Raw genomic sequence first — 24,749 nt, forward strand, 5'->3', positions numbered from 1 at the left:
TTTAAAATTCTCATCTTTGGTGTTTAAATATATCCATTCCTTTGTCTCTTCCTAACCACCCCTGCAAACTCCATTGAACTCGGCATTCCTTTAACTCTAGCCTCTTTAGCATTGCCCCCTCTTTTCCTCACCAATGGTGACTATCTTCAAACTGCAATTTGCTCCCTACTTTTCCCTTAAGGCCTTCCTCTTTAACCAAACATTTGGACACTCACACCCTCCGAAATTCTCTTCCTCGTATCTTTTTCTCTGCCCTCTTCTGTGAATGTTCTGTGGGATGCTTTTCCCATATTGAAGGTGCTGTGTGCATACAAGTTTTTTTAAAGATGCCCAATGAGTGCAGCACTCTTAGAAATTGGGCTGACAAGATCAGTTGGGGTTCCCATTGTTGTAAGCCTAGAAACTAGTTGTTTCCTCGATGTTAAAATTGTGTCTAACCTGATAACAGGGGAGCAAAACAATTGCTTTCTATTGGAATAAAACCAGAAAACATTGGATCAACCCAGCAGGTCTGGCAGCACCTCAGGAGAGAAACAAAGGTAATGTTTCAGGTCCAAATCACCCTTCTACTTTCAAATTATTGCATGGATATATTTAGAATCAGAGAATCCCTACAGTGCAGAAGGAGACCATTCAACCCATCGGGTCTGCACCAAACCTCTGAAAGAGCTCCCTACCTAGGCCCAGCCCCGCCCTATCCCCGTAACCTGCACATCCCAGGACACTAAGGGCCAATTAGCATGGTCAATCCACCTAACCTGCATATGTGGACTGTGGGAGGAAACTGGAACACCCAGAGGAAACCCATGAAGACACAGGGAGAACATGCAAACTCCACGCAGACAGTCACCTGAAATCGAACTGGGTCCCTGGCGCGGTAAGGCAGTCCTAAAAGTGACATTGAAAGGGGCTTGTGTAGAGTTGATGCCCATTGTGTTGTTTTACTGTGGAACATGCACCTATGGGAACTGGTGAGTGTGCACTAATTAATTTTGGTTTTCAGCAGCCACCGTAATGTGATGATGCGTTTGAACCTCCAATTGACAATGGGAACGTTTTCAGTTTCCCTCTTTGGAATTCTAGGAGTTGCCTTTGGTATGAATTTGGAATCTTCCCTTGAAGAGGTGAGAACTATTTAATGTGCAGTGTTGCTTGCCGACATCACCAATGAACTGGGGCCAGACTGCAGACCTTGGGTTGCAGAAATAGTAATCAGCCGACGTTAGTGTGAGCCATCTTTGCTTGAGATATGCCTGTTGCTTCAATGGCACTTGGCTGCTAGTGAGGAACTGCAAGTAGGTTCGCTTGGAAAGGATGCCGCTGCAGGTTGACGTAGGTTTATGTTATGTTACTGCAATGAAAAGTCACATATATTGCACTGCCACTTATTAGCATGGTGGATGCTACGCTGAATGTTTTGACCCACCCATTGGCTTTAATGTACCGATAGACAAAGCATCTCTGCAGGTTGCTGCTTTCGATTTCCCTCTTTGAAATTCTCACAATGGTTTTTGCGAAGAAAAAGAACATAATTAAAAAAGATTCTTCCAGTGCCAGAGTGGAAAGAGGTCAGTCAAAGAAACAATAAGGGGCTGGATTCTCGGTCGCTTGCCACCGATAGCGGAGTTCCCAATGAGGCGGAGAATCCAGCATCAGGGAAAAATTAGGCGCCAATACGTTTCTAATGCTTCAATCGCCTGCAGGTGGCAGCTTCGAGGTTCGCGCCTCGCACCAGTGGAGGAGCAAATAGGTCAAAATAACCCATTTCCATCCAATTAATGGACTGGAAATTGGATTCTCCATGCTGCCATGAATCTCCGGCCCTCTAGGCCGGGATTCACATGGATGTGAATGGGTGCAAGTATTTCCCAGTGTGGCCCTGATGTGGTGGACCTCTCGGTGAGCCAAGGGGGTACATATTCAAGGTAGGTATCCCAAAGATCCATCGGAGCACCCCCCCCCCCCCACCCGCGCACCACAATGTAAATCCTGCCCACCCCACCTGTCAGACTCCTCTCCAACAGCCCCCCCCCCCACCAACCAGATCCCTCCCCATCACTGGAGCCCCCAACCAGAGACCCCCCCCCCTCCCATAACAGGGAACCCTGCTCAGTCACCCCTGCCTGGAAGCCAAAGAACAGTCCAGGCAGAGACACGGAAACATCACTGCTTTTTCACTCACCTGTGCCTTACACCCGCTGCCTCAGCCAGATGTCCACAATGCTGTGACTTAATAGAAAGGCAAAACCACATCACAAGGCTTTAAAACCCCTCAGATCCTTTGATCTGCAAGGCTTCTATTCACTTCAAAGAGAAAAGCTTTTAGTAGCTGTAAATGTCAGTTTCCAGACAGGCAGATGTCTGGATTGATTACTTTCATTTCCCTTCACTATTGAATGGATTTGAAGTATGTTGCTGTGAAACTAACCACAAAATCTAGAAACACCTAGGAGTTGAGTGCTTTCTCTTCCTCCTTTTCTCAGCAGAAAGCAGTATGGCCATGAGCTGGCAATCATAACTAGATTTGCAGTATGGAGGTGTTCTCTGATATGGGGGTGTTCCCTGTTATGGGGGATTCCCTGTTATGGGGAGTCTCTGGGGATCTCTGGTGCAGGGGGGTCTCTGATGGGTGGAGTTTGATGGGGGGTCTTTGTTGGCAGGGTCTGATGACTCTGGTGGGGTGTCTGATGGGTCTCTAGAGGGAGTTTGAGTCACCCTCATATGCATGTTTTGTGTGGGGGAAGGGGGGGGGGAGATGGCCCAACAATTCCTGTGATGATGTGGGGGGACGGTGAATGCCTCCACCTGTCAGTGGGGGTGAAGGGCAGGATTTATGTTGTTTGGGGGGGGTGGGGGGAGCAACTGCCGGACCTCCGTATCGGGCTGTCCATTCAAAATGGCAGCGGGATTTGTGATGGAATCCCTTGCAATCCCTGCCATGCATGTCTGGGGAGAGTGAATCGCATCTGGGTGCCAGTGCAAACCACAAGCGATTCATCTCCGCCGGGAGAACATAGGGCTGGATTCTCTGATTTTGAGGCTATGTCCGGAGGAAATGTCTATTTTTACGATGGACACAGTCCGCAGCCGCCCTGCCGAATTCACGAAAACTGAGAGCACATGTGCCCTGAACCGTCGGGAACCCGGCCCATCGGGGGCGGAGCATTGGGGGAGGACCTTAGGGGAACGTCCTGAGCCCGTCCCAACGGCGTGCGCCGTACTCCTCGATGACACCGTTTTGTAGGGGGCGGAGCATCTGAAAACAGGCGCCGCTCCAATTCAGTCGTAAACAGGATTATCCGCCCGATCGCAGATTACGATATCGGCATTGGGCAACAGAGAATCCTGCCCAGAGTCTCCCGGACGGAGAATCCTGCCCAATATCCATTGAAGACTAAAACACTCAGCTAAAGATGAACATCAAATAGTTCATACATATAAATGATTTGTGCCTCATGTATTTGGAAATGAAGATTCCCAACTAGAGTTAACCAGCAAATCTAAAGACTTATAAAACACAAAATAAAACTATTTGGCCCATTGTGCCGTCAGCTTGTCCTTCCACCCTTCCTTCCCTTTCTTCTATTTTCTCTTTCCTTTTGGGCTAGATGAGGGTGGATGCATAAAGATGTGGCCCACAATCCTCAGCAACTCGCTTCACAGGCCCCTGACCAATCTTGCATTGTCTGCCTTGCTTCCATATCCTTTCAGCCTTCCTACCAGCCCTTTACTCCTATTACTGCCCCTTTGAACTATGTATGTAGTCCCTGGTTCCTCCCCTCCCATGCTTCCTTTTTGCTTCCTGTTTCATTTACTCTAACAGTGCACCACAGCCTGCAGTTTCACCATTCCCTGTCCCCACAGCTTCTTTCCCTTTCCAAACCATACTATCTCCCCTCTTCCATAGCTAGATCCAGTTCTGCCACACCAGGCCCCTTCCCTCACCCATGCCGCTAATGCCTTTCGCAACCTAAAAGGAGAAACTCCTTGCTCTTTCCCACTCCCTTAATTGTGTTTCTTATAAATGCATCGGGAGTAAATTCTATCCCTCATCTACTGGTGCTTAGTTCCATTCCTATTACAAGTGTAATCAAACAGTGGCAGCTCAAGTCTCCTCCTGCCATGGGTGCACGCACTCTGATTAATGGGAACTGAAATGGGGTGTAAACCTAGTTGTTCAATGACTTGCTCTGACCCTATCTATTCTGACATGGTTGTCATGTAATCTGTGTGTTATATGTTAGTTTAGCAGTAGATGACAATGTTGGGACGACATGCACTCCAACTACTGGAGTTTGGATAATGTTTATTGTTTATCCGCAAAAGAAAAGGCAATTTTGTATTGCAATAAATATCACATCTCACCATAATAATAGCAACCAAAGCAGCGATATATTTTCTCCTAAGAAGCTTGATTTTTTTTTACACAGGCCTTTTGATATTTCTTCAGTTGCATTAACCTGACACCGATGCTTATTTCAAATTCCAATGAATCATAGAATGGTTACAGCACAGAAGAGGGGCATTCGGCTCAGCATGATCCTGCTGGTTCTCTGCAATAGCTAATCAGCTCGCCCCAATCCCCAATGCGTTCCATGCACACCTAGAGTTTGTTTTCTCTTCAGGTGCCTATCCACTTCCCTTCTGAAAGCCATGATTGAATCTGCCTCCACCACACTTTCAGACAGTGCTTCCAGATCCTAACCACTCGCTATGTAAAGGAAAGTTTTTCCTCACATTGTAGTTCACCTGGTCAATCAGCAGCGACCATGATACCATTTTCTTTCCTTTGTCTTCAGGACCCTTGGCTCTTCTGGTTGATAACTGGAATAATGTTTCTCGGCAGTGGACTAATGTGGCGACGTTTACTATCCTTTCTGGGTCGACATCTCGAGCCTCCACCACCTCTGCCGGTATGTTTCACTTCCAGCTATATTATCGAACATCATAGAAAGGGTCCATTTAGCCTGTTATGCCTGTGTCAGTTCTATGAAAGAGCTCTGCAATTAGATGCACATACCCCTACTCTTTCCTCATTGCCCTGCAAATTGATCCTTTTCAGTTGCACTATATATCCAATTCCTGCCAAACCCTAATCCAGTTGAAATTAACACCTCTTTGCAAGGTTACCTTGTGGGATATTCTTGAGATTTACGCATCACTAGCAAGAAGATGCTTAGTAGCCCTTGAGAGTATGGAGATGATCTGTCGCCTTAAACCGCTGCAGTTCCTGCAGTGTATTGAAATTTGCGTTTATAGTTTTGAGTTTTAACCAATGCTGCTTTTATTTAAATCTTTCAGATTGAAAGTTTTAAAAATGTATTCTTTTGATTAGATTCATGGGTGTGTGTGCTGTAATATAGAAGATTTGCACTCGTGGTCAACATCGTGCATTTTTAGTCTTTGCATCACAGATCAAATTCAGCTTCAAGTTTCCTTTACAAGTCATGTGGCTGAATCCCTACCTGAGCAGGAGGCATTACAATGCATTAATGTTGATTTTAACCACTCCCAGTGGCGACTCCAAATCCTGGTGCTGAGTTATGAGTTTTGTGGGCTGATACTTCTTTGACCTAGATTAAGGACTTGTCAAATGCGTAATAGTCCACTGGATCACACACTTTCCCTGGTGTGAAGAGTTTTAATTCATTAACTACATCATGGCAATCTAGGTGATGGTCAGCACAGATTTGCAGCATTGTAAGGAAATTAATTTGAATAAGGTTGACTGAAACCATCTGATTGGGAATTAAACAGGAACTTCTTTGCCTTGTTTTTGGCTGCTCTAGATGCCACCTATCCTGAAAAGATCACAGCTGACTGGTGGAAGAATAGACCTGAGACATGGTTCCAAATGATGAACGTACAGTTTTGCCAGGACATTTTCATAACTGTCTGTGCAAGTAGCATAGAGCGGCACAGCACTGGAAATATATTTCATGCACAATACTTACAAAGCCTTCCACAAGCAGCAATTTGATTTAGAAAACCTAACTTATGTACTGTGGATCAAAGGGCCAATGCTCTGAGGACTCTTTCAAATCTACAGTAAGTGCAGTTTTCATGTTGCATCAGAGCTTAAACATCCTGAGGCAGAACTCCTGAGGCAGTGGAAGAAATCAAATTTCACAGGGCAGAAATAATGTGATGTCCACCTTGGAGTTCGTTGAGGTTATTACTTTTTGTCATCTATTCCTTGTGTTTAAAAACAACATGATTACCTCACCTTGGTTATTTCTGCATAATTAATTATCCAACACAGAAGTGCCTTGGTGGAATATATAGTCCTTACCACCTCCAGTTCTGCCATATTTGAGCTGAATGTTGTAGTCAGATGTACACTTCAACCGCGCCCCCCCCCCCCCCCCCCCCCCCCCCTCTCCCCTCCCAAACAACTCCCATTTCATCTTGTCCCCTTTTCTGTGAGAATCAGTTAATATTTGGAATTTGATGCAGGAAGAGCGTGGCACAACATATGTATACAGGAGCTTTTCACAGTAACTTCATACTTGTGACAATAAAAGATTATTGTTATTATTATTATATATTGCAGTGTCCTAGCTGTTGAAGAATGGCTAATATTGCTCATTAAACAAAAAAACTATTTTACATTGTCAATAAAATTTAAATTTGAGAGAAATATTTTCTTACATCTGTGCTAAATGTAAACAAGTAGCTTTCTATAATCAGAAGCTACATGCAAAGGTTTTTTTTTCCAAAAGCTTAATACTCTTTAGTCAAGGGTAATGACTATTAAGTGTTTGGCCTACTTTATTCAGTCAGTGAGTATTTTGACACTAACCATGATGTAGATCTGTGTATTAGTACAACACAGAAGGAGACCATTTGGCCCATTGTGATTCACCTGAGGAAGGAGCAGTGCTCCGAAAGCTAGTGTTTGAAACAAACCTGTTGGACTTTAACCTGGTGTTGTAAGACTTCTTACTGTGCTCACCCCAGTCCAACGCCGGCATCTCCACATCATTGTGATTGTAATGGCTCTTTGACAGAGCTATCCAGTGAGTCTCATTCCCCTGCTCTTTCCCCATAGCCGATTTTATTCTCTTCAAGTATCCATCCAGTTCTCATCTGAAGTTACGATTGAATCTGTTTCTGCGACCGTTTTTGCAGATTAAAATAACTTGCAGCAAAAAAAAAGTTCTCCTCACCTCACCTCTGGCTCTTAAATCTATGTCCTCGGGTTAGTGATTTTTAGCAAATGGAAATAATTTCTCTATACTTTTAACAAAACCCTTCATGAATTTAAATATCTCAGCTAAATTTCCCCTCAACCTTCTCTGCTATAAGAAGAACAATCCAGCTTCTCTAGTCTATTCACATAATTGAAAACCCTCACCTCTGATACCATTCTAGTAAATCGCATCTGCACTCTCTAAAAGCCTTCACATTCTTCCTAAAGTTTGTTGACCAGAATCGATCACAATACTCCTGAAACCTAACCAGTGAATTCTAAAGGTTTGGCATAACTTCCCTGTTCTTGGACTTGTTATTATGCCAACTGATGTTACTACTGGACAAGTCAGATCCAAAGGTGGAACCGGGCTTGATAGATCCTAACTTTTTGGGGTGGATTGGAAATGTGGAAGGCAACTTCCAGAGTCACAGGGGTCAGATGATGAACTTTTAACCAAAGAATAACACATTTATGAAACAAGTAAAGATTGGACCAGTTTACATTACTCCTTCACATCAACTATACCTTTACAGATTTGTAAGGATAACACACAAGTTACAAAATCGATCTTATACTCTGATGTTCACAATAACTACACAATAACTAAACTGACCTATGATCTGACACACCACACTCCAAAACCAAATAACAGATGCTTTGGATTTTTCTCATCAACATCCCCAGATGCTTGTCACACTGTAACCCAGTTGCATTCACAGATGCTTTGTCTTTTAATTTGGGCTTCCAATCTCCATTCTCAAAGAACTCACGTTAGAATTTCCTCCCAAACTATGCGTTCATTTGGACACCTTCAACATGGACCCACCTCCAGGGTTTCCATTTCCTTGTCACCACGTGCATTCAAGCTTTGCCTTCCACACACACTCTGTCCCAAATAGAACACCCCTCCTTCACAGGGTCAAAGTAAAACGTTACAGACCTTCGACTGTCTCAGTGGATCTTCTGGCTTCTTGCAAGCCTCTTTTGCAAGTCTTCTTCCTGCAGCTTCTCTCTTTAAACCTGGAGCCTTGCTCTGCTCCTCACTCTTGACTCCACTTAACAGGACTTCGTCCAGATTCCTGTTCTTTTCCTATGACTAGAAAGTCTTTTTGGGACAGTTCTCCTGTTCCACTCCCGAGCTTTGGCTTTTTTTTTAGTTTGGGACTTACTGTCCGTCCCATTCCATGTCCTGCCTGTTCTGGCATTTTCTGCAAAATGCTGCTTCCTTCTGGGTCACCCTGTATATCTGTGAATCTCTCTCCAATCTCCTGTTGCAATGCAACAGTATTGTTTATTTTTCTACTTTGTTTTTCTTTTAAATTCCCTTTAAGAGTTGTAAAGTCTTATTAGAATGCAGACATATTTTACAGTTAAATTAAACCTCAAGTTCTCCTTTAACACACAAATACAGGAATGCAAATTAAACTTAAAGCTATATCTTGTTCCTAACACCCACAAAATGCAAATAAAACATACTTAAAACTATCTCTATTTCCTAACATGCTATATGCCTCTATTAAGAAATCCAAGGATACCGAACGTCTTATTAAACTGCCAACTTTTCGCTACTTTTCTCTGCGTAAACCCACATTCTCTGTTTCTGCACCCATTTTAAAATGGTACGATTTATATTTTTCTTATTTCCTTCCAAAATATATAATTTCACACTTCTCTGCAGTAAATCTTATCTACCATGGAGTTGCCCATTTCACTAGTCAATCTAAGGGCGGAATTCTCTAGCCTCCCCATGCCGGGTTTTCCCGCGGCAGAGTCGGGTCGCCATCGGCCGGTGGCGGGATTTTCCATCCCCGATGGTGGTTTACATTCCTCACCCGTGATACCATCGGGAATCCCTCGAGGAGTGGGAGCAGAAGGACCTGCTGGCAGGAAGGCCTGGAGAATTTTGCCCAATGTCTCCTGAAATCTGCTGTCCTCCTCACTCTTTCGTGCTTCACTAAGTTTCAAGCCGTCTGCAAACTTTTAAATTATAGCTTGTGGACGCAAACCTGAATCATTGATAAATATCGACACCTAATCAACATCACTGTATGCTCCCCCCAGTCTGAAAAACAACCATTCACTACTGCGCTGCTTTTGGCCCTTAACCAAGTTTGTATCCACACTGCCACTGTCCCTTTAATTTTGCTAACAGGACTATTAGGCCTTTTGAAAAATCCACATACTCAACACCAATTGCACAACCCTCAGCAAATTGCTCTGTGACTCTGCTAATGTGGTATTCAAATCCTTCTGGGTTAATGTCACTTTAAAAAAATATATATGTATTTATGCATTTTAACAATGCATTGTTCGCATTGTGGGGCAGCACGGTAGCATTGTGGATAGCACAATTGCTTCACAGCTCCAGGGTCCCAAGTTCGATTCCGGCTTGGGTCACTGTCTGTGCGGAGTCTGCACATCCTCCCCATGTGTGCGTGGGTTTCCTCCGGGTGCTCCGGTTTCCTCCCACAGTCCAAAGATGTGCAGGTTAGGTGGACTGGCCATGATAAATTGCCCTTAGTGTCCAAAATTGCCCTTAGTGTTGGGTGGGGTTACTGGGTTATGGGGATCGGGTGGAGGTGTTGACCTTGGGTAGGGTGCTCTTTCCAAGAGCCGGTGCAGGCTCGATGGGCCAAATGGCCTCCTTATGCACTGTATATTCTATGTCTATGTTATGTTAACAATGTGCCAAAGATTCTAACAAGTGTATCCTTATTTATCAAATTATTTATCATAAAAGATATACAAGAATGACACGCAGGACCTAGCTGTCCAGAAGAGAAAATGCTGGAAAATCTCAGCAGGCCTGGCAGCATCTGTAGGGAGAGAAAAGAGCGAACAGGTTTTGAGTCCTGATGACCCTTTGTCAAAGCTAAAAGGCATAAAAAGTGGGAGATACTTTGGGGTGGGAGGGAGGGGAGGGGGCGAGGGTAGTGATGCGGGTGATGGGCCGCACTGTTTTTTTAAAAAATATTTTTTATTCTCCTTTTTCACATTTTCTCCAAAATTTACACCCACCAACAATAAACAATAATCAGTAACAAATATGTCAATCCCCATATCAATAACAACAATCCCATCCTCCCACCAAACACCAAACAATAACCCGCATGTTCACATAAACAAATGACAAAAAGGAATCAGGAATCACCCATAGTCACCATCAACACACACCGCCCCCCTCCCCCTAACCATCCCACCCACCCCCCCAACTAATGTTCGATGTTATCCAGTTCTTGAAAGTGCATGATGAATAATGCCCATGAGTTGTAGAACCCCTCCATCCTTCCCCTCAGTTCAAACTGAACCTTCTCAAGAGTCAAGAATTCCAACAGGTCCCCCGCCTCGCCAGCGCACAGGGCACAGGGTGGAGAGGTTGCTCTCCATCCCATCAGGATCCACCTTCGGGCGATCAACGAGGCGGAGGCTACAACATCTGCCTCCGCACCTGTTTCCAACCCTGGCTGGTCCGACACCCCGAATATGGCCTCCCGGGGGCCCGGGTCAAGTTTCATGTGCACCACTTTAGAAATTACCCTAAAAACCTCCTTCCAGTAATCCTCTAGCTTTGGACAGGACCAAAACATGAACGTGATTAGCGGGCCCGCAACGTTCACACACATCTTCTACTTCTTCAAAGAATTGGTTCATCCTCGCCTTCATGAGGTGAGCTCTGTACACCACCTTCAGCTGTATCAGCCCCAACCTCGCGCACGAGGTGGAAGCATTCACTCTCCGGAGCACCTCACATCAGAACCCTTCCTCCATATCCTCTCCCAACTCTTCCTCCCACTTTGCTTTGATCCCTTCCAGTGGTGCCTTCCCCTCTTCCAAAATAGCCCCGTAAACCGCTGACACTACCCCCTTCTCCAGTCCCCCTGTCGTCAGCACCTCCTCCAGCAATGTGAGGCCGGCTCCACCGGGAAACTCTGTATCTCCTTTCTGGCAAAATCTCGAACCTGCATGTATCTAAACATTTCCCCCTGCTCCAGCCCATACTTCGCTTCCAGCTCCTTCAGTCCTGCAAACCGACCCCTAAGAAACAAATCTTTTAGTGTCTTAATCCCCTTCTGGCCACACTCTGTTGAGGGCCCTGTCAGCAACTGTAGGTGGGAAATCCCGGTTGAGGAAGAAGGAACACATTTTCGAAGCACCACTTTGGAAAGTGGCATCATCGGAACAAATGCGACGGAGGCGAAGGAGCTGAGAGAAAGGGATGGAGTCCTTACAGGGTGTAGGGTGCAAAGAGCTGTGGTCCAGATAGCTGTGGGAGTCAGTGGGCTTGTAATGGATATTAGTAGATAGTCAATTGCCGGAAATTGAGACAGCAAGGTCAAGGAAGGGAAGGGAGGTGTCTGAGATGGACCAGGTGAAAGTGATGGAGGGGTGGAAACTGGAAGCAAAGTTGATGAAACTTTCGAGGTCCAGACAAGAGCATGAAGCGGCACCAAAATAGTCATTCATGTACCGGAAAAGGAGTTGTGGGAGGGGACCCAAGTAGGCCTGGAACAAGGAGTGTTCCACGTACCCCATAAAGAGGCAAGCATAGCTAGGATCCATGCGGATACCCATTGATGCACCTTTGATTTGGAGAAAGTGGGATGAGTTTAAGGAGAAGTTGTTGAGAGATAGAACGGGTTCAGCCAGGCGGAGGAGAGAGGCAGCGGATGGGAATTATCCAGGCCTCTTTTCGAGAAAGAAGCAAAGAGCTCTCAGGCCATCCTGGTGTGGGATGGAGGTGTAGAGAGATTGCACATCCATGGTGAATAGGAGGTGGTTAGGGCCCGGGAACTGGAAGCTGTCAGTATTGATATGTTGGGTAAGCCGGGTCTGCGAGGACTGCGTTTACTGCAGCAGAGAGAGAGACAGGCTTCCAACACTTGAAGAAATGCAAATCGATTTTATTGAACTCCTAACTATCATACATGCTTTAACTGTGGGTTGACACTATGCTGACTTGACTGGAGACCTGAGGCTAACCTGACCAGACTATCTTACTACCACATGGTGTATGTTCTAATTGCTGCTCACGGGCTCTGACTGTCTCAGAGGCTGGGTAGTGGGTGCCTGGAACTCGCTACCGGAGGAGGTGGTGGAAGCAGGGACGATCGTGACATTTCAGGGGCATCTTGACAAATACATGAATAGGATGGGAATAGAGGGATATGGACCCAGGAAGTGTAGAAGATTGTAGTTTAGTCGGGCAGCATGGTCGGCATGGGCTTGGAGGGCCGAAGCAGGAAAACTAGTTCCCTCTGGCTTTATAGTGGTCGTGTCCTGTCTGGTGATTGGTTGCTGTGTTCTGTGTGTTCACTGGTCATCCTGTGTGTTCACTGGTCATCCTGTGTGTCAATCACTGCCTGTCTGTGCACCATCATATACCTGTGTGTATATTATGACATCTCTCCCCCGCCCTCCTCCCTTTTTTTTAAAACTTATTTTTAAAAATGTGTGTAGGTCAATAAATAGTGAGCGTGTATGTGTACAGGAACCTGACTATATACAAAGTATGTGAACGTATTTACATGGGAAGGTGTCTAGTGCAGATAGAGGGCAGATAACAAATTAGGAAGAAACAATATGTACAGATGTGTAAACGGATCACAAGGTAATGCAACATTCAGTCTATAAATTCAGTCTCTGTGGCGGGCGACGAGTTCTGGTTGACCGCCTCAAGGGTGGGTCTGGGGCCACCTTCACTTGAACGGGCGGAACTGCCTCCAATGTAGAGGTCGGTAAAAGAACTGGCAGATAGGTGGCCTCGTGGAAGGGCGCGTCCTGAGGAACCAGCATGCGAGGCGGGACATCACGTTCAGGTGGCGGGCGTGGAAGTAGCCGCAGTGCCCGCCTATTACGCCGAAGAAAGGAGCCATCATGCATGCGAATGAGGAACGATCTGGGGGCCACTTGCTTAACCACCACAGCTGTGGCAGACCAGCCACCGTCAGGTAGCTGAACACGAACCCGGTCAGCAGGAGCCAGAGCAGGGAGATCTGTGGCCTGGGCGTCGTACGCCGACTTGCATTGAGCCCGAGACTGTTGCATCCTCTGCAGGACAGGAAGATTGTCTAGGTCCGGGATGTGGATAGCCGGCACCGTCGTCCGTAGTTTGCGGTTCATTAGCAGCTGTGCAGGGGACAGGCCAGCGGACAAAGGCGTCATCCAGTAGGCTAACAGCGCCAGGTTAAAATCCAAACCCGAGTCAGCAGCTTTGCACAACAGTCTTAACAATGTGGACCCCCTTTTCAGCCTTCCCATTTGACTAGTGGTAGTGGGGGCATGAAATGACGTACGTGAAATTGGACAGCCGGGCAAAATCCGTCCACTCCTGGCTGAAGAAACACGGGCCATTATCGGTCATGACCGTAAGTGGAATGCCATGACGGGCAAAAGTCTCTTTGCATGCCTTGATGACTGTTGCTGATGTGAGGTCAGTCAGTCTGACCACCTCGGCGTAGTTGGAAAAGTAGTCCACGGGGAGGACATAGTCTCGGCCCTTTGCATGAAAGAGGTCACTACCAACTTTGGACCATGGGGAGGACACCAGTTCATGCGGCTGGAGAGTCTCTTTGGGCTGAGCCGGCTGGAACCTTTGACATGTTGGGCAATTGAGGACCATGTTGGCGACATCCTGACTGATGCCTGGGCAATATACCACCACTCGGGCTCGAAAGCGACACTTTTCGACCCCCAGGTGACCCTCGTAGATTTGGCCGAGGACCAGCTCTCGCATGGTCTGTGGGATTACTATCCTGTCCAGCTTCATTAATATGCCGTCCACAACCGCTAGATCGTCCTTTATATTATAAAACTGGGGGCACTGCCCCTTTTGCCAACCATCCGTGAGATGTTGCATTACCCACGGTAGTAAAGGATTTCTGGCCAGCTCCTGACGAATTTGCACGACCCTTTCAGCAGTGGCCGGAAAGTTGGATGCACAAAACTTCACCTGAGTGTCTATCTGACAGACAAAGTCCAACTGCTCACACGGCGTGGTGATGGATCTAGAGAGTGCGTCGGCCACAATGAGCTCTTTGCCCGGGGTGTAGACCAGGTCGAAATCATGGGCGGAGTTTGAGGAGGATACGTTGTAGCCGTGGAGTCATATCATTGAGGTCTTTTTGGATGATGTGAACCAATGGCCTGTGGTCTGTCTCGACCGTGAATTTGGGGAGGCAATACACGTAATCATGGAATTTGTCAATCCCTGTGAGGAGGCCCAGGCATTCTTTTTCAATTTGAGCGTATCGTTGCTCAGTAGGTGTCATGGCTCTAGAGGCATATGCGACTGGGGCCCAGGAGGAGGATTCATCCCGCTGGAGGAGTGCTGCCCCAATGCCAGCCTGGCTCACGTCGGTGGAGATGTTCGTCTCCTTGGCGGAGTTGAAAAATGCCAGTACCGGGGCCTTGGTGAGTTTTGCCCTGAGCTCACGCCACTCTTGCTCATGAGCGGGGAGCCACTGGAAGTTCGTAATTTTTTTGACAAGATTACAGAGAGCTGAGATGTGTGATGCAAGGTTGGGGATAAACTTCCCAAGGAAATTGACCATCCCGAGGAAGCGGAGGACCACCTTCTTGTCCTCCGGGGTCTTCATGGCGTTGATCGCTGACACCTTATCTGCATCTGGCTGCACAACGAACTGCGAAATATGGCCGCCAAGGAACTTTATTTCTTTGTTTTTGCAGCGATTGGAGGGGGGAGGGGAGCCCCGAAGTTGGTGCTATTCTGTGGGAGGGTGGGTTTGGTTCCAAGCGATTGTTTTTTGCATTGGTTTATGTTAATTTCTTTTACTTGAGGTTGTTTGCTTACTGGGGACTGCGATGTTGTTAAATGGTTTATGCATGTTGGGAGAGGTGTTCGAACAATAGGGAGCCAGACTGTTTGGCACCAGGGGCGGGGGCGTCAGGGTCAGCTGGCTCTCGGAAGCGAGGTGGAGGGTGAACATGTGCTAAGCTGGTGCTTGACCTGGGGTATTAGGTTTCGGGTGCTGTTGTGGGGGGGGGGGGGGGGAAGGGGAGGCTGCTTCGCTGACAGGGGAGGAACTATTATCGGGGGAACAAAAGGGAGGTCGGAGTGGTTGCTGCTTGTGGGGGAGCTCGGGGAAACGGGAGGCGCGGGCTCTGGGCTGGCCAAAAAAAGGCTATGGCTAGTCGGCGGGGGGCGGGGAGGCAGTTCCCCGTCCAGGCCGATTACGTGGAATGAGAGGGGTTTGACTGGGCCGGTCAAACGGGCTTGTGTCTTCGCGCACTTCAAGGGGCTGAAGGCAGATGTAGCAATGCTTCAGGAGACACATCTAAAGATTATTGATCAGACGAGATTGAGAAAGGGGTGGGTTGGTCAGGTGTTCCACTCTGGGCTGGACTCAAAGACCAGGGGGGTAGCAATATTGATCAGCAAGCGAGTGGCGTTTGAGGCTGGAGGAATTGTGGCTGATAAGGGGGGTAGATATATCATGGTGGGTGGGAAGTTGGAGGGTGTACGGGTGGTGCTTGTAAACATATACGCTCTGAACTGGGACGATGTGGGATTTATGAGACGGGTGTTAGGCAAGATCCCAGACCTAGAGTCTCATGGCTTGATCATGAAGGGAGACTTTAACATGGTCATTGATCCCGATCTGGACCGGTCGAAATCCAGGACTGGAAGGAGGCCTGCCGTGGCGAAGGAGTTGAGGGGTTTTATGGAGCAGATGGGGGGGTAGACCCATGGAGATTCGAATGGCCGAGGGCGAAGGAGTTTTCGTTTTTTTCTCATGTCCATAAAGTTTACTCCCGCATTGATTTTTTTGTTTTAGGCAGGGCGCTAATTCCGAGGGTGGCGGGGACGGATATTCGGCGATTGCAGTCTCTGATCAAGCCCCGCATTGGGTGGATTTGCGGTTGAGTGAGGAGAGAGGGCCCGCTGTGGCGGCTGGATGTGGGGTTGTTAGCAGACAAAGCGGTCTGCGGGCGGATGAATAAGTCCATTCAGAATTACCTGATACAAACGATACGGGTGAGGTATCAGCAGCAGTGGTTTGGGAGGCTCTGAAAGCAGTTGTAAGAGGGGAATTAATTTCGATTCAGTCCTATAGAGAAAAGGTGGAACGAGCAGAGAGGGAGAAATTAGTGGAAGAGATACTTCGAGTGGATAGGAGATATGCGGAGGCCCCGGATGTGGGGCTCCTGAGGGAGCGTCGGAAATTACACGCAGAGTTTGAGTTGTTGACCACAGGGAGGGCGGTGGAGCAGTTGAGGAGGACAAGGGGGGCGGTCTACGAATATGGGGAAAAGGTGAGCAGGATGTTGACGCACCAGCTTCGGAAGAGAGAAGCGGCCAGGGAGATTGGGGGAGTAAGGAATAGGGCGAGCAACATGGTCTTGGACCCAGGGGGGGTGAACGACCTTTTAAAAGAATTTTATAACAAATTATATGAGTCGGAACCCCCGCAGGGTGTAGACGGGATGAGGCAGTTCCTTGATCATTTGAGGTTTCCAAGGGTGGAGGAGGACCTGGTCGAGGGGCTGGGGGCCCTGATTGAAGCAGAGGAAATTGTTAAATGACTTGAGGGCATGCAGATGGGCAAGGCTCCGGGGCCGGATGGTTACCCGGTAGAATTCTATAAGAAGTTCTCAGAGATGTTATGCCCACTGCTGATGAGGACCTTTAATGAGGCTAAAGAGAGGGGAATCCTCCCCCCAACGGTGTCGCAGGCCTCGATTTCGCCCATCCTTCAACGAGAAAAAGACCCAGAGCAATGTGGGTCATATAGGCCGATCTCGTTTTTGAACGTAGATACCAAGCTGCTGGCTAAGAATTTGGCCACTAGGATAGAAGACTGTGTCCCGGGGGTGATAGGGGAGGACCAAACCGGATTTGTTAAGGGTAGACAGCTCAATGCTAACGTTCGGAGGCTTTTGAATGTAATTATGATGCCCTCAGAAGGAGAGGAGGCGGAGGTGGTGGTTGCGATGGACGCGGAGAAGGCTTTTGATCGAGTGGAGTGGGAGTATCTTTGGGAGACGCTGGGAAGGTTTGGGCTTGGTGAGGGCTTCATCGACTGGGTGCGATTGCTCTACCAGGCGCCGGCAGTGAGTGTGTGCACGAACCGGCTGAGGTCGGGGTACTTTAAGCTACACCAAGGGACGAGGCAGCGGTGCCCCCTTTCCCCTTGCTGTTCATTCTGGCTATAGAGCCGTTGGCCATGGTGCTGAGAGCATCAAGGAAGTGGCAGGGGCTGATTCGGGAGGGGGGGGGTGGAGCACCAGGTTTCGCTGTATGCAGATGATCTGCTCTTGTACATCTCGGACCCGGTGGAGGGGATGGGGAGGTTATGCAGACCTTGGGGGAATTTGGCAGGTTCTCGGGGTACAAATTGAGCATGGGAAAAAGTGAATTGTTCATGGTCCAGGCAAGGAGGCAGGAGAGGAGACAGCCCAACTAGGGAAGGGGCTGTGCTGGACCTGGTATTGGGGAATGAGCCCGGCCATGTGGTAGATGTTTCAGTAGGGGAGCATTTTGGGAACAGTGACCACAATTCAGTAAGTTTTAAAGTGCTGGTGGACAAGGATAAGAGTGGTCCTAGGGTGAATGTGCTAAATTTGGGGAAGGCTAATTCTAACAATATTAGGCAGGAACTGAAGAACCTAGATTGGGGGCGGATGTTTGAGTGTAAATCAACATCTGACATGTGGGAGGCTTTCAAGTGTCAGTTGAAAGGAATTCAGGACCAGCATGTTCCTGTGAGGAAGAAGGATAAATACGGCAATTTTCGGGAACCTTGGATAACGAGAGATATTGTAGGCCTCGTCAAAAAGAAAAAGGAGGCATTTGTCAGGGCTAAAAGGCTGGGAACAGACGAAGCCTGTGTGGAATATAAAGAAAGTAGGAAGGAACGTAAGCAAGGAGTCAGGAGGGCTAGAAGGGGTCACGAAAAGTCATTGCCAAATAGGGTTAAGAAAACTCCCAAGGCTTTTTACACGTACATAAAAAGCAAGAGGGTAGCCAGGGAAAGGGTTGGCCCACTGAAGGATAGGCAAGGGAATCTATGAGTGGAGCCAGAGGAAATGGGCAAGGTATTAAATGAATACTTTGCATCAGTATTCACCAAAGAGAAGGAATTGGTAGATGTTGAGTCTGGAGAAGGGTGTGTAGATAGCCTGGGTCACATTGAGATCCAAAAAGACGAGGTGTTGGGCGTCTTGAAAAATATTAAGGTAGGTAAGTCCCCAGGGCCTGATGGGATCTCCCCCAGAATACTGAAGGAAGCTAGAGAGGAAATTGCTGAGGCCTTGACAGAAATCTTTGGATCCTCACTGTCTTCAGGTGATGCCCCGGAGGACTGGAAAATAGCCAATATTATTCCTCTGTTTAAGAAGGGTAGCAAGGATAATCCAGGGAACTACAGGCCGGTGAGCCTTACGTCAGTGGTAGGGAAATTACTAGAGAGAATTCTTCGAGACAGGATCTACTCCCATTTGGAAGCAAATGGACGTATTAGTGAGAGGCAGCATGGTTTTGTGAAGGGGAGGTCGTGTCTCACAAACTTGATTGAGTTTTTCGAAGAGGTCACAAAGATGATTGATGCAGGTAGGGCAGTGGATGTTGTCTATATGGACTTCAGTAAGACCTTTGCCAAGGTCCCTCATGGTAGACTAGTACAAAAGGTGAAGTCACACGGGATCAGGGGTGAGCTGGCAAGATGGATACAGAACTGGCTAGGTCACAGAAGGCAGAGAGTAGCAATGGAAGGATGCTTTTCTAATTGGAGGGCTGTGACTAGTGGTGTTCCGCAGGGATCAGTGCTGGGACCTTTGCTGTTTGTAGTATATGTAAATGATTTGGAGGAAAATGTAACTGGTCTGATTAGTAAGTTTGCAGACGACACAAAGGGTGGTGGAATTGCGGATAGCGATGAGGACTGTCAGAGGATACAGCAGGATTTAAATTGTTTGGAGACTTGGGCAGAGAGATGGCAGATGGAGTTTAATCCGGACAAATGTGAGGTAATGCATTTTGGAAGGTCTAATGCAGGTAGGGAATATACAGTGAATGGTAGAACCCTCAAGAGTATTGAAAGTCAGAGAGATCTAGGTGTACAGGTCCACAGGTCACTGAAAGGGGCAACACAGGTGGAGAAGGTAGTCAAGAAGGCATACGGCATGCTTGCCTTCATTGGCCGGGGCATTGAGTATAAGAATTGGCAAGCCATGTTGCAGCTGTATAGAACCTTAGTTAGGCCACACTTGGAGTATAGTGTTCAATTCTGGTCGCCACACTACCAGAAGGATGTGGAGGCTTTAGAGAGGGTGCAGAAGAAATTTACCAGAATGTTGCCTGGTATGGAGGGCATTAGCTATGAGGAGCGGTTGAATAAACTCGGTTTGTTCTCACTGGAACGACAGAGGTTGAGAGGTGACCTGATAGAGGTCTACAAAATTATGAGGGGCATAGACAGAGTGGATAGCCAGAGGCTTTTCCCCAGGGTAGAGGGGTCAATTACTAGGGGGCATAGGTATAAAGTGCGAGGGGCAAGGTTTAGAGTAGATGTACGAGGCAAGTTTTTTTACACAGAGGGTAGTGGGTGCCTGAAACTCGCTACCGGAGGAGGTGGTGGAAGCAGGGACGATAGTGACATTTAAGGGGCATCTTGACAAATACATGAATAGGATGGGAATAGAGGGATACGGACACAGGAAGTGTAGTAGATTGTAGTTTAGTCGGGCAGCATGGTCGGCACGGGCTTGGAGGGCCGAAGGAGGAAAACTAGTGCCCTCTGGCTTTATAGTGGTCGTGTCCTGTCTGGTGATTGGCTGCTGTGTTCTGTGTGTTCACTGGTCATCCTGTGTGTCAATCACTGCCTGTCTGTGCACCATCATGTACCTGTGTGTATATTATGACAAATATGACGCAGGGCATCAGTGGAATCCCGGATGTAGGTGGGGGAGGGAATGGACCAGAGGAAGGAGGATGCCTTCAAGATAAGAGGAAATAGGTTTGGTGGGGCAGGAGCATGCTGACACAATGGGTCTGACAGGACAGTCCTTTTTGAGGATTTTGGGAAGTAGGTAAAAGTGGCCTGTCGGGGATTGGGGGACTATGAGGTTGGAAGCCTCCGGAGGAAATTAGGTCACTAGCGATGTTGGCGATAATGGCTTGATGTTCAGTGGTCTAGTCATGGTCCAGGGGGAGGTAGGAGGGAGTTTCTGAGAGTTGGCGCTCAGACTCTGTGAGATAGAGGTCATCACGTCAGACGACATCAGCACCCCCTTTGCTGTTTGGCCTTTCACAACTTTTATTTTGTCTGGGGACTGCCATTAGCACTCTTTTCCCTGTGTTTCTGTGGCCATTAGCACTCTTTTCCTTTGGTTCTGTGGCTATGACTCATCTTTCATTCCCCCACCCCTCAGTATAAATATATCCCACTTTTTCTATGCCTTTTAGCTTTGACAAAGGGTCATCTGGACTCAAAAGGTTAGCTCGTTTCTCTCCCTACAGATGCTGCCAGACCTGCTGAGATTTTCCAGCATTTTCTCTTTGGTTTCAGATTCCAGCATCCGCAGTAATTTGCTTTTAGCCAAGCTTCAAATTGGGAGGGCCAGGGGGCATGTTTCTGAACTCTGATATGCATTTATCTAGCTACTTTCAGGGCGTCAAAATATTCTAAAGGGCTTTACAGCTATTAAGGTCTTTCTTTGATGTCGGAAATTCAGCAACCATTTTGCACACACGATCCCAACAAACTGCAATTTGATCATGGCCAGATCATGTGATTTTAAGGAATTTGACTGAGGGATAAATAAAAGTTGGAATAGAATTAATGTTAGGAGGTTCTTCTTTTCCCAGAGACTAGTGAGTTGCTGGAATACATTTCTAGCTCCTGGGCGCGGTGTTGACTCTGTATTCCTTAAAGAGAGAGCTGAGCCAGGTCTTGACTAGGGCAGTGATCACTTCATATAGAAGGTAAATGTTTTCACAGTTAACACGTGCTCCATGTGATCTCTTGGACCTGGTTTTCCTTGGCTTAGGGGGTCAGAGATGATATTCACCAGAGTTTCTTTTTCACCATTGAACCAGAGTTTTCCACTTGTTGGTCTCTGACAGGAGATTTCATGGCTGTGCAACCATTTGGAGTGCTGGGGTAGAACATGTCTGGTCATAATGCTTCATCTGTTTGACTAAAGAATTGCAGTGATTAGACCAGTCTCTCTGCATCTGCAATCCTAATTCACAACATTTTCAGTGCAGAAGGAGGCCATTCAGCCCATTGAGTCTGCTCCGACCCTTCGAATGAGAATCCTACCTAGTCCCAATCCCCCACCCTATCCCTGTAACCCCACCTAACCTTTAGACACAAAGGTGCAATTTAGCATAGCCAATCCACCCAGCCTGCACATCTTTTGGACACAAAAGGACAATTCAGCATGAACACCTAATCATAGAATCTACAGTGCAGAAGGAGGCCATTCGGCCCATCGAGTCTGTACCGGCTCTTGGAAAGAGTACCCTACCCAAGGTCAACACCTCCACCCTATCCCCATAGCCCAGTAACCCCACCCAACACTAAGGGCAATTTTGGACACTAAGGGCAATTTATCATGGCCAATCCACCTAACCTGCACATCTTTGGACTGTGGGAGGAAACCGGAGCACCCGGAGGAAACCCACGCACACACGGGGAGGATGTGCGGACTCCGCACAGACAGTGACCCAAGCCGGAATCGAACCTGGGACCCTGGAGCTGTGAAGCAATTGTGCTATCCACAATGCTACCGTGCTGCCCCAAAACTTACGCATCTTTGGACAGTGGGAGGAAACCCACCCAGAAAGGGGAAGAATGTACAAACTCCTCCACACAGTCACCCAAGGCTGGAATTGAACCCAGGTCCCTGGCGTGTGAGGCAACAGTGCTGACCACTGTGCCACCGTGCCGGCCTATCAGGTGCAGTGTAGCTTGACAGAGTGGTCACTTCAGATTTCAGTAAATTGTGATAGTGGGGATTGTGAAATTTTCATGGTTTCCATCGAACTCTGACATTCAAACAGCTGTCCTTTTCTGATCCAAACTTGGGTTGTGGCTGAAGGATCTCGAAGGACCGAATGGCCAGATCCTGCTCCAAAGCTCTGTGCTCCAATGAGAGCATTTGCATTGTTTGGCAATACAGCGTGCAGTACAATGTACTGGTGTCGCAGTGGGAAGAATAATTTTGAAACAGTGAACAATAAACTTAGGAATAGTGTAACCGTGGATTCCACCCCATGTACATAAATCCTTACAAGCTGAATGGGTTCAAAAAGCAATCTAAAACACAAATTGATTATTAACTTTATATTCCAGCCTCCTTGAGGCCAAAGGGGACAATCATGCTCCAGTAGTTAGAACTTCGTTCAGACCTTCATCTGGAACACGGGGCGCGATTCTCCGCTCCCGCGCTGGTTGGGAGAAACGCCTGGCGTGCCATTTTTCCACGCGTCGCCGGTCTGACGCCCTCCCGCAATTCACCCAAGCGGCGAGAACGGCCCCGTCGTGTTCTGTGCGGTGCAGGCCAGAGAATCGCCCGAGACACCCAAAATGGCGAATCACCACTATCCCCGCTATTCTCCGGCCTGGATGGGCCGAGCGGCCTGCCCAAAATGATGGGTTCCCACCAGCGCCGTCCACACCTGGTCGCTGCCGGCGGGAACAGCATGGGAATGCTGGGGGGGACAGCCTGTGGAGGGGCGGGCGGGGGGTTCCTGCACCGGAGGGGACCTCAAATGGGGTCTGGCCCGCAATCGGTGCCCGCCAATCGGCGGGCCGGCCTCTCCTCCGCGACCCGCAAAATCCATCTGACATCTTCTTGCGGGGCGGCCTTGGGGAGGATGGCAACCACGCATGCGTGGGTTGGCGCCGGCGCTACCCGCCACGCGCTGACGATGCTGCTTTCGCGACACGCCCCCCAAGTTCCTCGCGGCCCCGCTCCTAGCCCTATTTCGGGCCTTGAATCGATCGCGATCGGGGCCATTTCGCGCCATCGTGAAACTCGCGCCGTTCACGACGGCGTGGGGACATAGTCGCGGGAGCGGAGAATCGCTCCCACTGTGTTCAGTACAGGGCATGACACCTCAGGTGAGACATTGGAAAGGGGACAGTGCAGATTCACCAGAATGACCTTGGGGGTTTATACTGTTAAATTGTGAGGACAAATTGTATTGCTTCAAATATAAGATTTAGGCGTGATCTATTCAAGGAGTATAAAACAAGAAAAAATCCGATGAGGTAGATAAAGAGAAACAACTTCCTCTGCTGACTGAATCAAGAACAAGGAGGTATATCTTAAAATTAGAGCTAGAATGTTTCGGAAATTAAATCAGAAAATGTGTTAGATCGAATCCCTACAGAATCATATAATCCTCACAGTGCAGGAGGAGGCTATTTGGCCCATCAAGTCTGCACCAACCCTCTGAAAGAGCACTCCACCCTAGCCCAACAACCCCTTAACCTAACCTGCACATCTTTGAACACCAAGGGGTAATTGAATATGTCCAATCCATCTAACCTGAACAGCTTTGGACTGCGGGACGAAACCGGAGCACTCGGAGGAAACACGCGCAGACAAGTCACCCAAGGCTGGGATCAAACCCATAACCCTGGCGCTGTGAAGCATCAGTGCAAACCACTGTGCCGTCGTTTTCACGGGAAGTGTAGTAAACTGGAACCACTTCCCGAAGAGGTTATGCCGTCTATGCCAATAGGAACTTGCAGGGCATAAAACTGCAGCCACAGGGATAATGAAAATGTTGAATGTGAGCATTTTGAGAAGCACTTCAAGAGTAAAAGAGTTTGACATCCACCTTCGTTCTTCATAATACGTGTGCCGCCTTTTTAGTAATCTGATTAAAGTCTCCATTACAATAGTCTAACTCTACGGTAATAATTATATCTGAAACACTTTCAGGCATTTAAAAAAGGAACTAAAGTTCAATAGTCAAATAATCCTTTCTATCGTTAACTGCTCACTTTTAATTTAATACTCTGGCCATTGTGAGTAAATAATGCCTGTTTGAGCTTTGTTTTTTTTTACAAAAAGTCCACACTACAGTGTTGTTGATTTTTGAGGAGCCAGCAACTATTCTTCACTAAAAAGCTGATTGCTGGTTAACAGTATGTGTGCTTCAGTCCGCTGGTGTGAATTGACAGAACATTGAGAAAACATTTACAGTAATGATTTATCTGACAATATGACGTGGTGGAAGATTTACTTGGTTACCAGTATTTAGTTACCACTCAATGTGGTTTGGAACTTGAACCAAATTTCCATGCAACATGTATAGTGCAACACTATGAATCCAAAGTGATTGGGGCTTTTGCCCAACATATATTCCTTACACCCTCAGTGCCAGGTAGCACAGTGGTTTGTACTGTTGCTTCACAACGCCAGGGACCCGGGTTCGATTCCCGGAATGGGACACTGTCTGTGCGGAGTCTGCACGTTCTCCGGGTGCTCCGGTTTCCGCCCACAAGTTCCGAAAGACGTGCTAGTTCGGTGAATTGAACATTCAAAATTCTACCTCAGTATATCCGAACAGGCGCCA

At 47.7% G+C, this 24,749-nt stretch overlaps 1 protein-coding gene across 2 annotated transcripts in view; it reads left to right on the forward strand.

Moving 5' to 3' along the window:
* Positions 1–6,629, forward strand: part of mrs2 (magnesium transporter MRS2) — a 37,640-nt gene extending 31,011 nt beyond the window's left edge. Inside the window, exons 9-11 of one of the 2 annotated variants that reach the window (XM_072509721.1) lie at positions 1,007–1,124; positions 4,800–4,913; positions 5,790–6,629. In XM_072509721.1, coding sequence (XP_072365822.1) covers positions 1,007–1,124; positions 4,800–4,913; positions 5,790–5,858 — 301 coding nt within the window. In that variant the 3' untranslated portion in view covers positions 5,859–6,629. Of the gene's footprint in view, positions 1–1,003; positions 1,125–4,799; positions 4,914–5,789 lie in introns of both variants that reach the window. The other variant, XM_072509720.1, reaches the window with a different exon arrangement.
* Positions 6,630–24,749: the final 18,120 nt, after the last annotated feature.

Source organism: Scyliorhinus torazame, chromosome 6 (assembly GCF_047496885.1).
Source record: "Scyliorhinus torazame isolate Kashiwa2021f chromosome 6, sScyTor2.1, whole genome shotgun sequence".
NCBI lineage: Eukaryota > Metazoa > Chordata > Chondrichthyes > Carcharhiniformes > Scyliorhinidae > Scyliorhinus > Scyliorhinus torazame.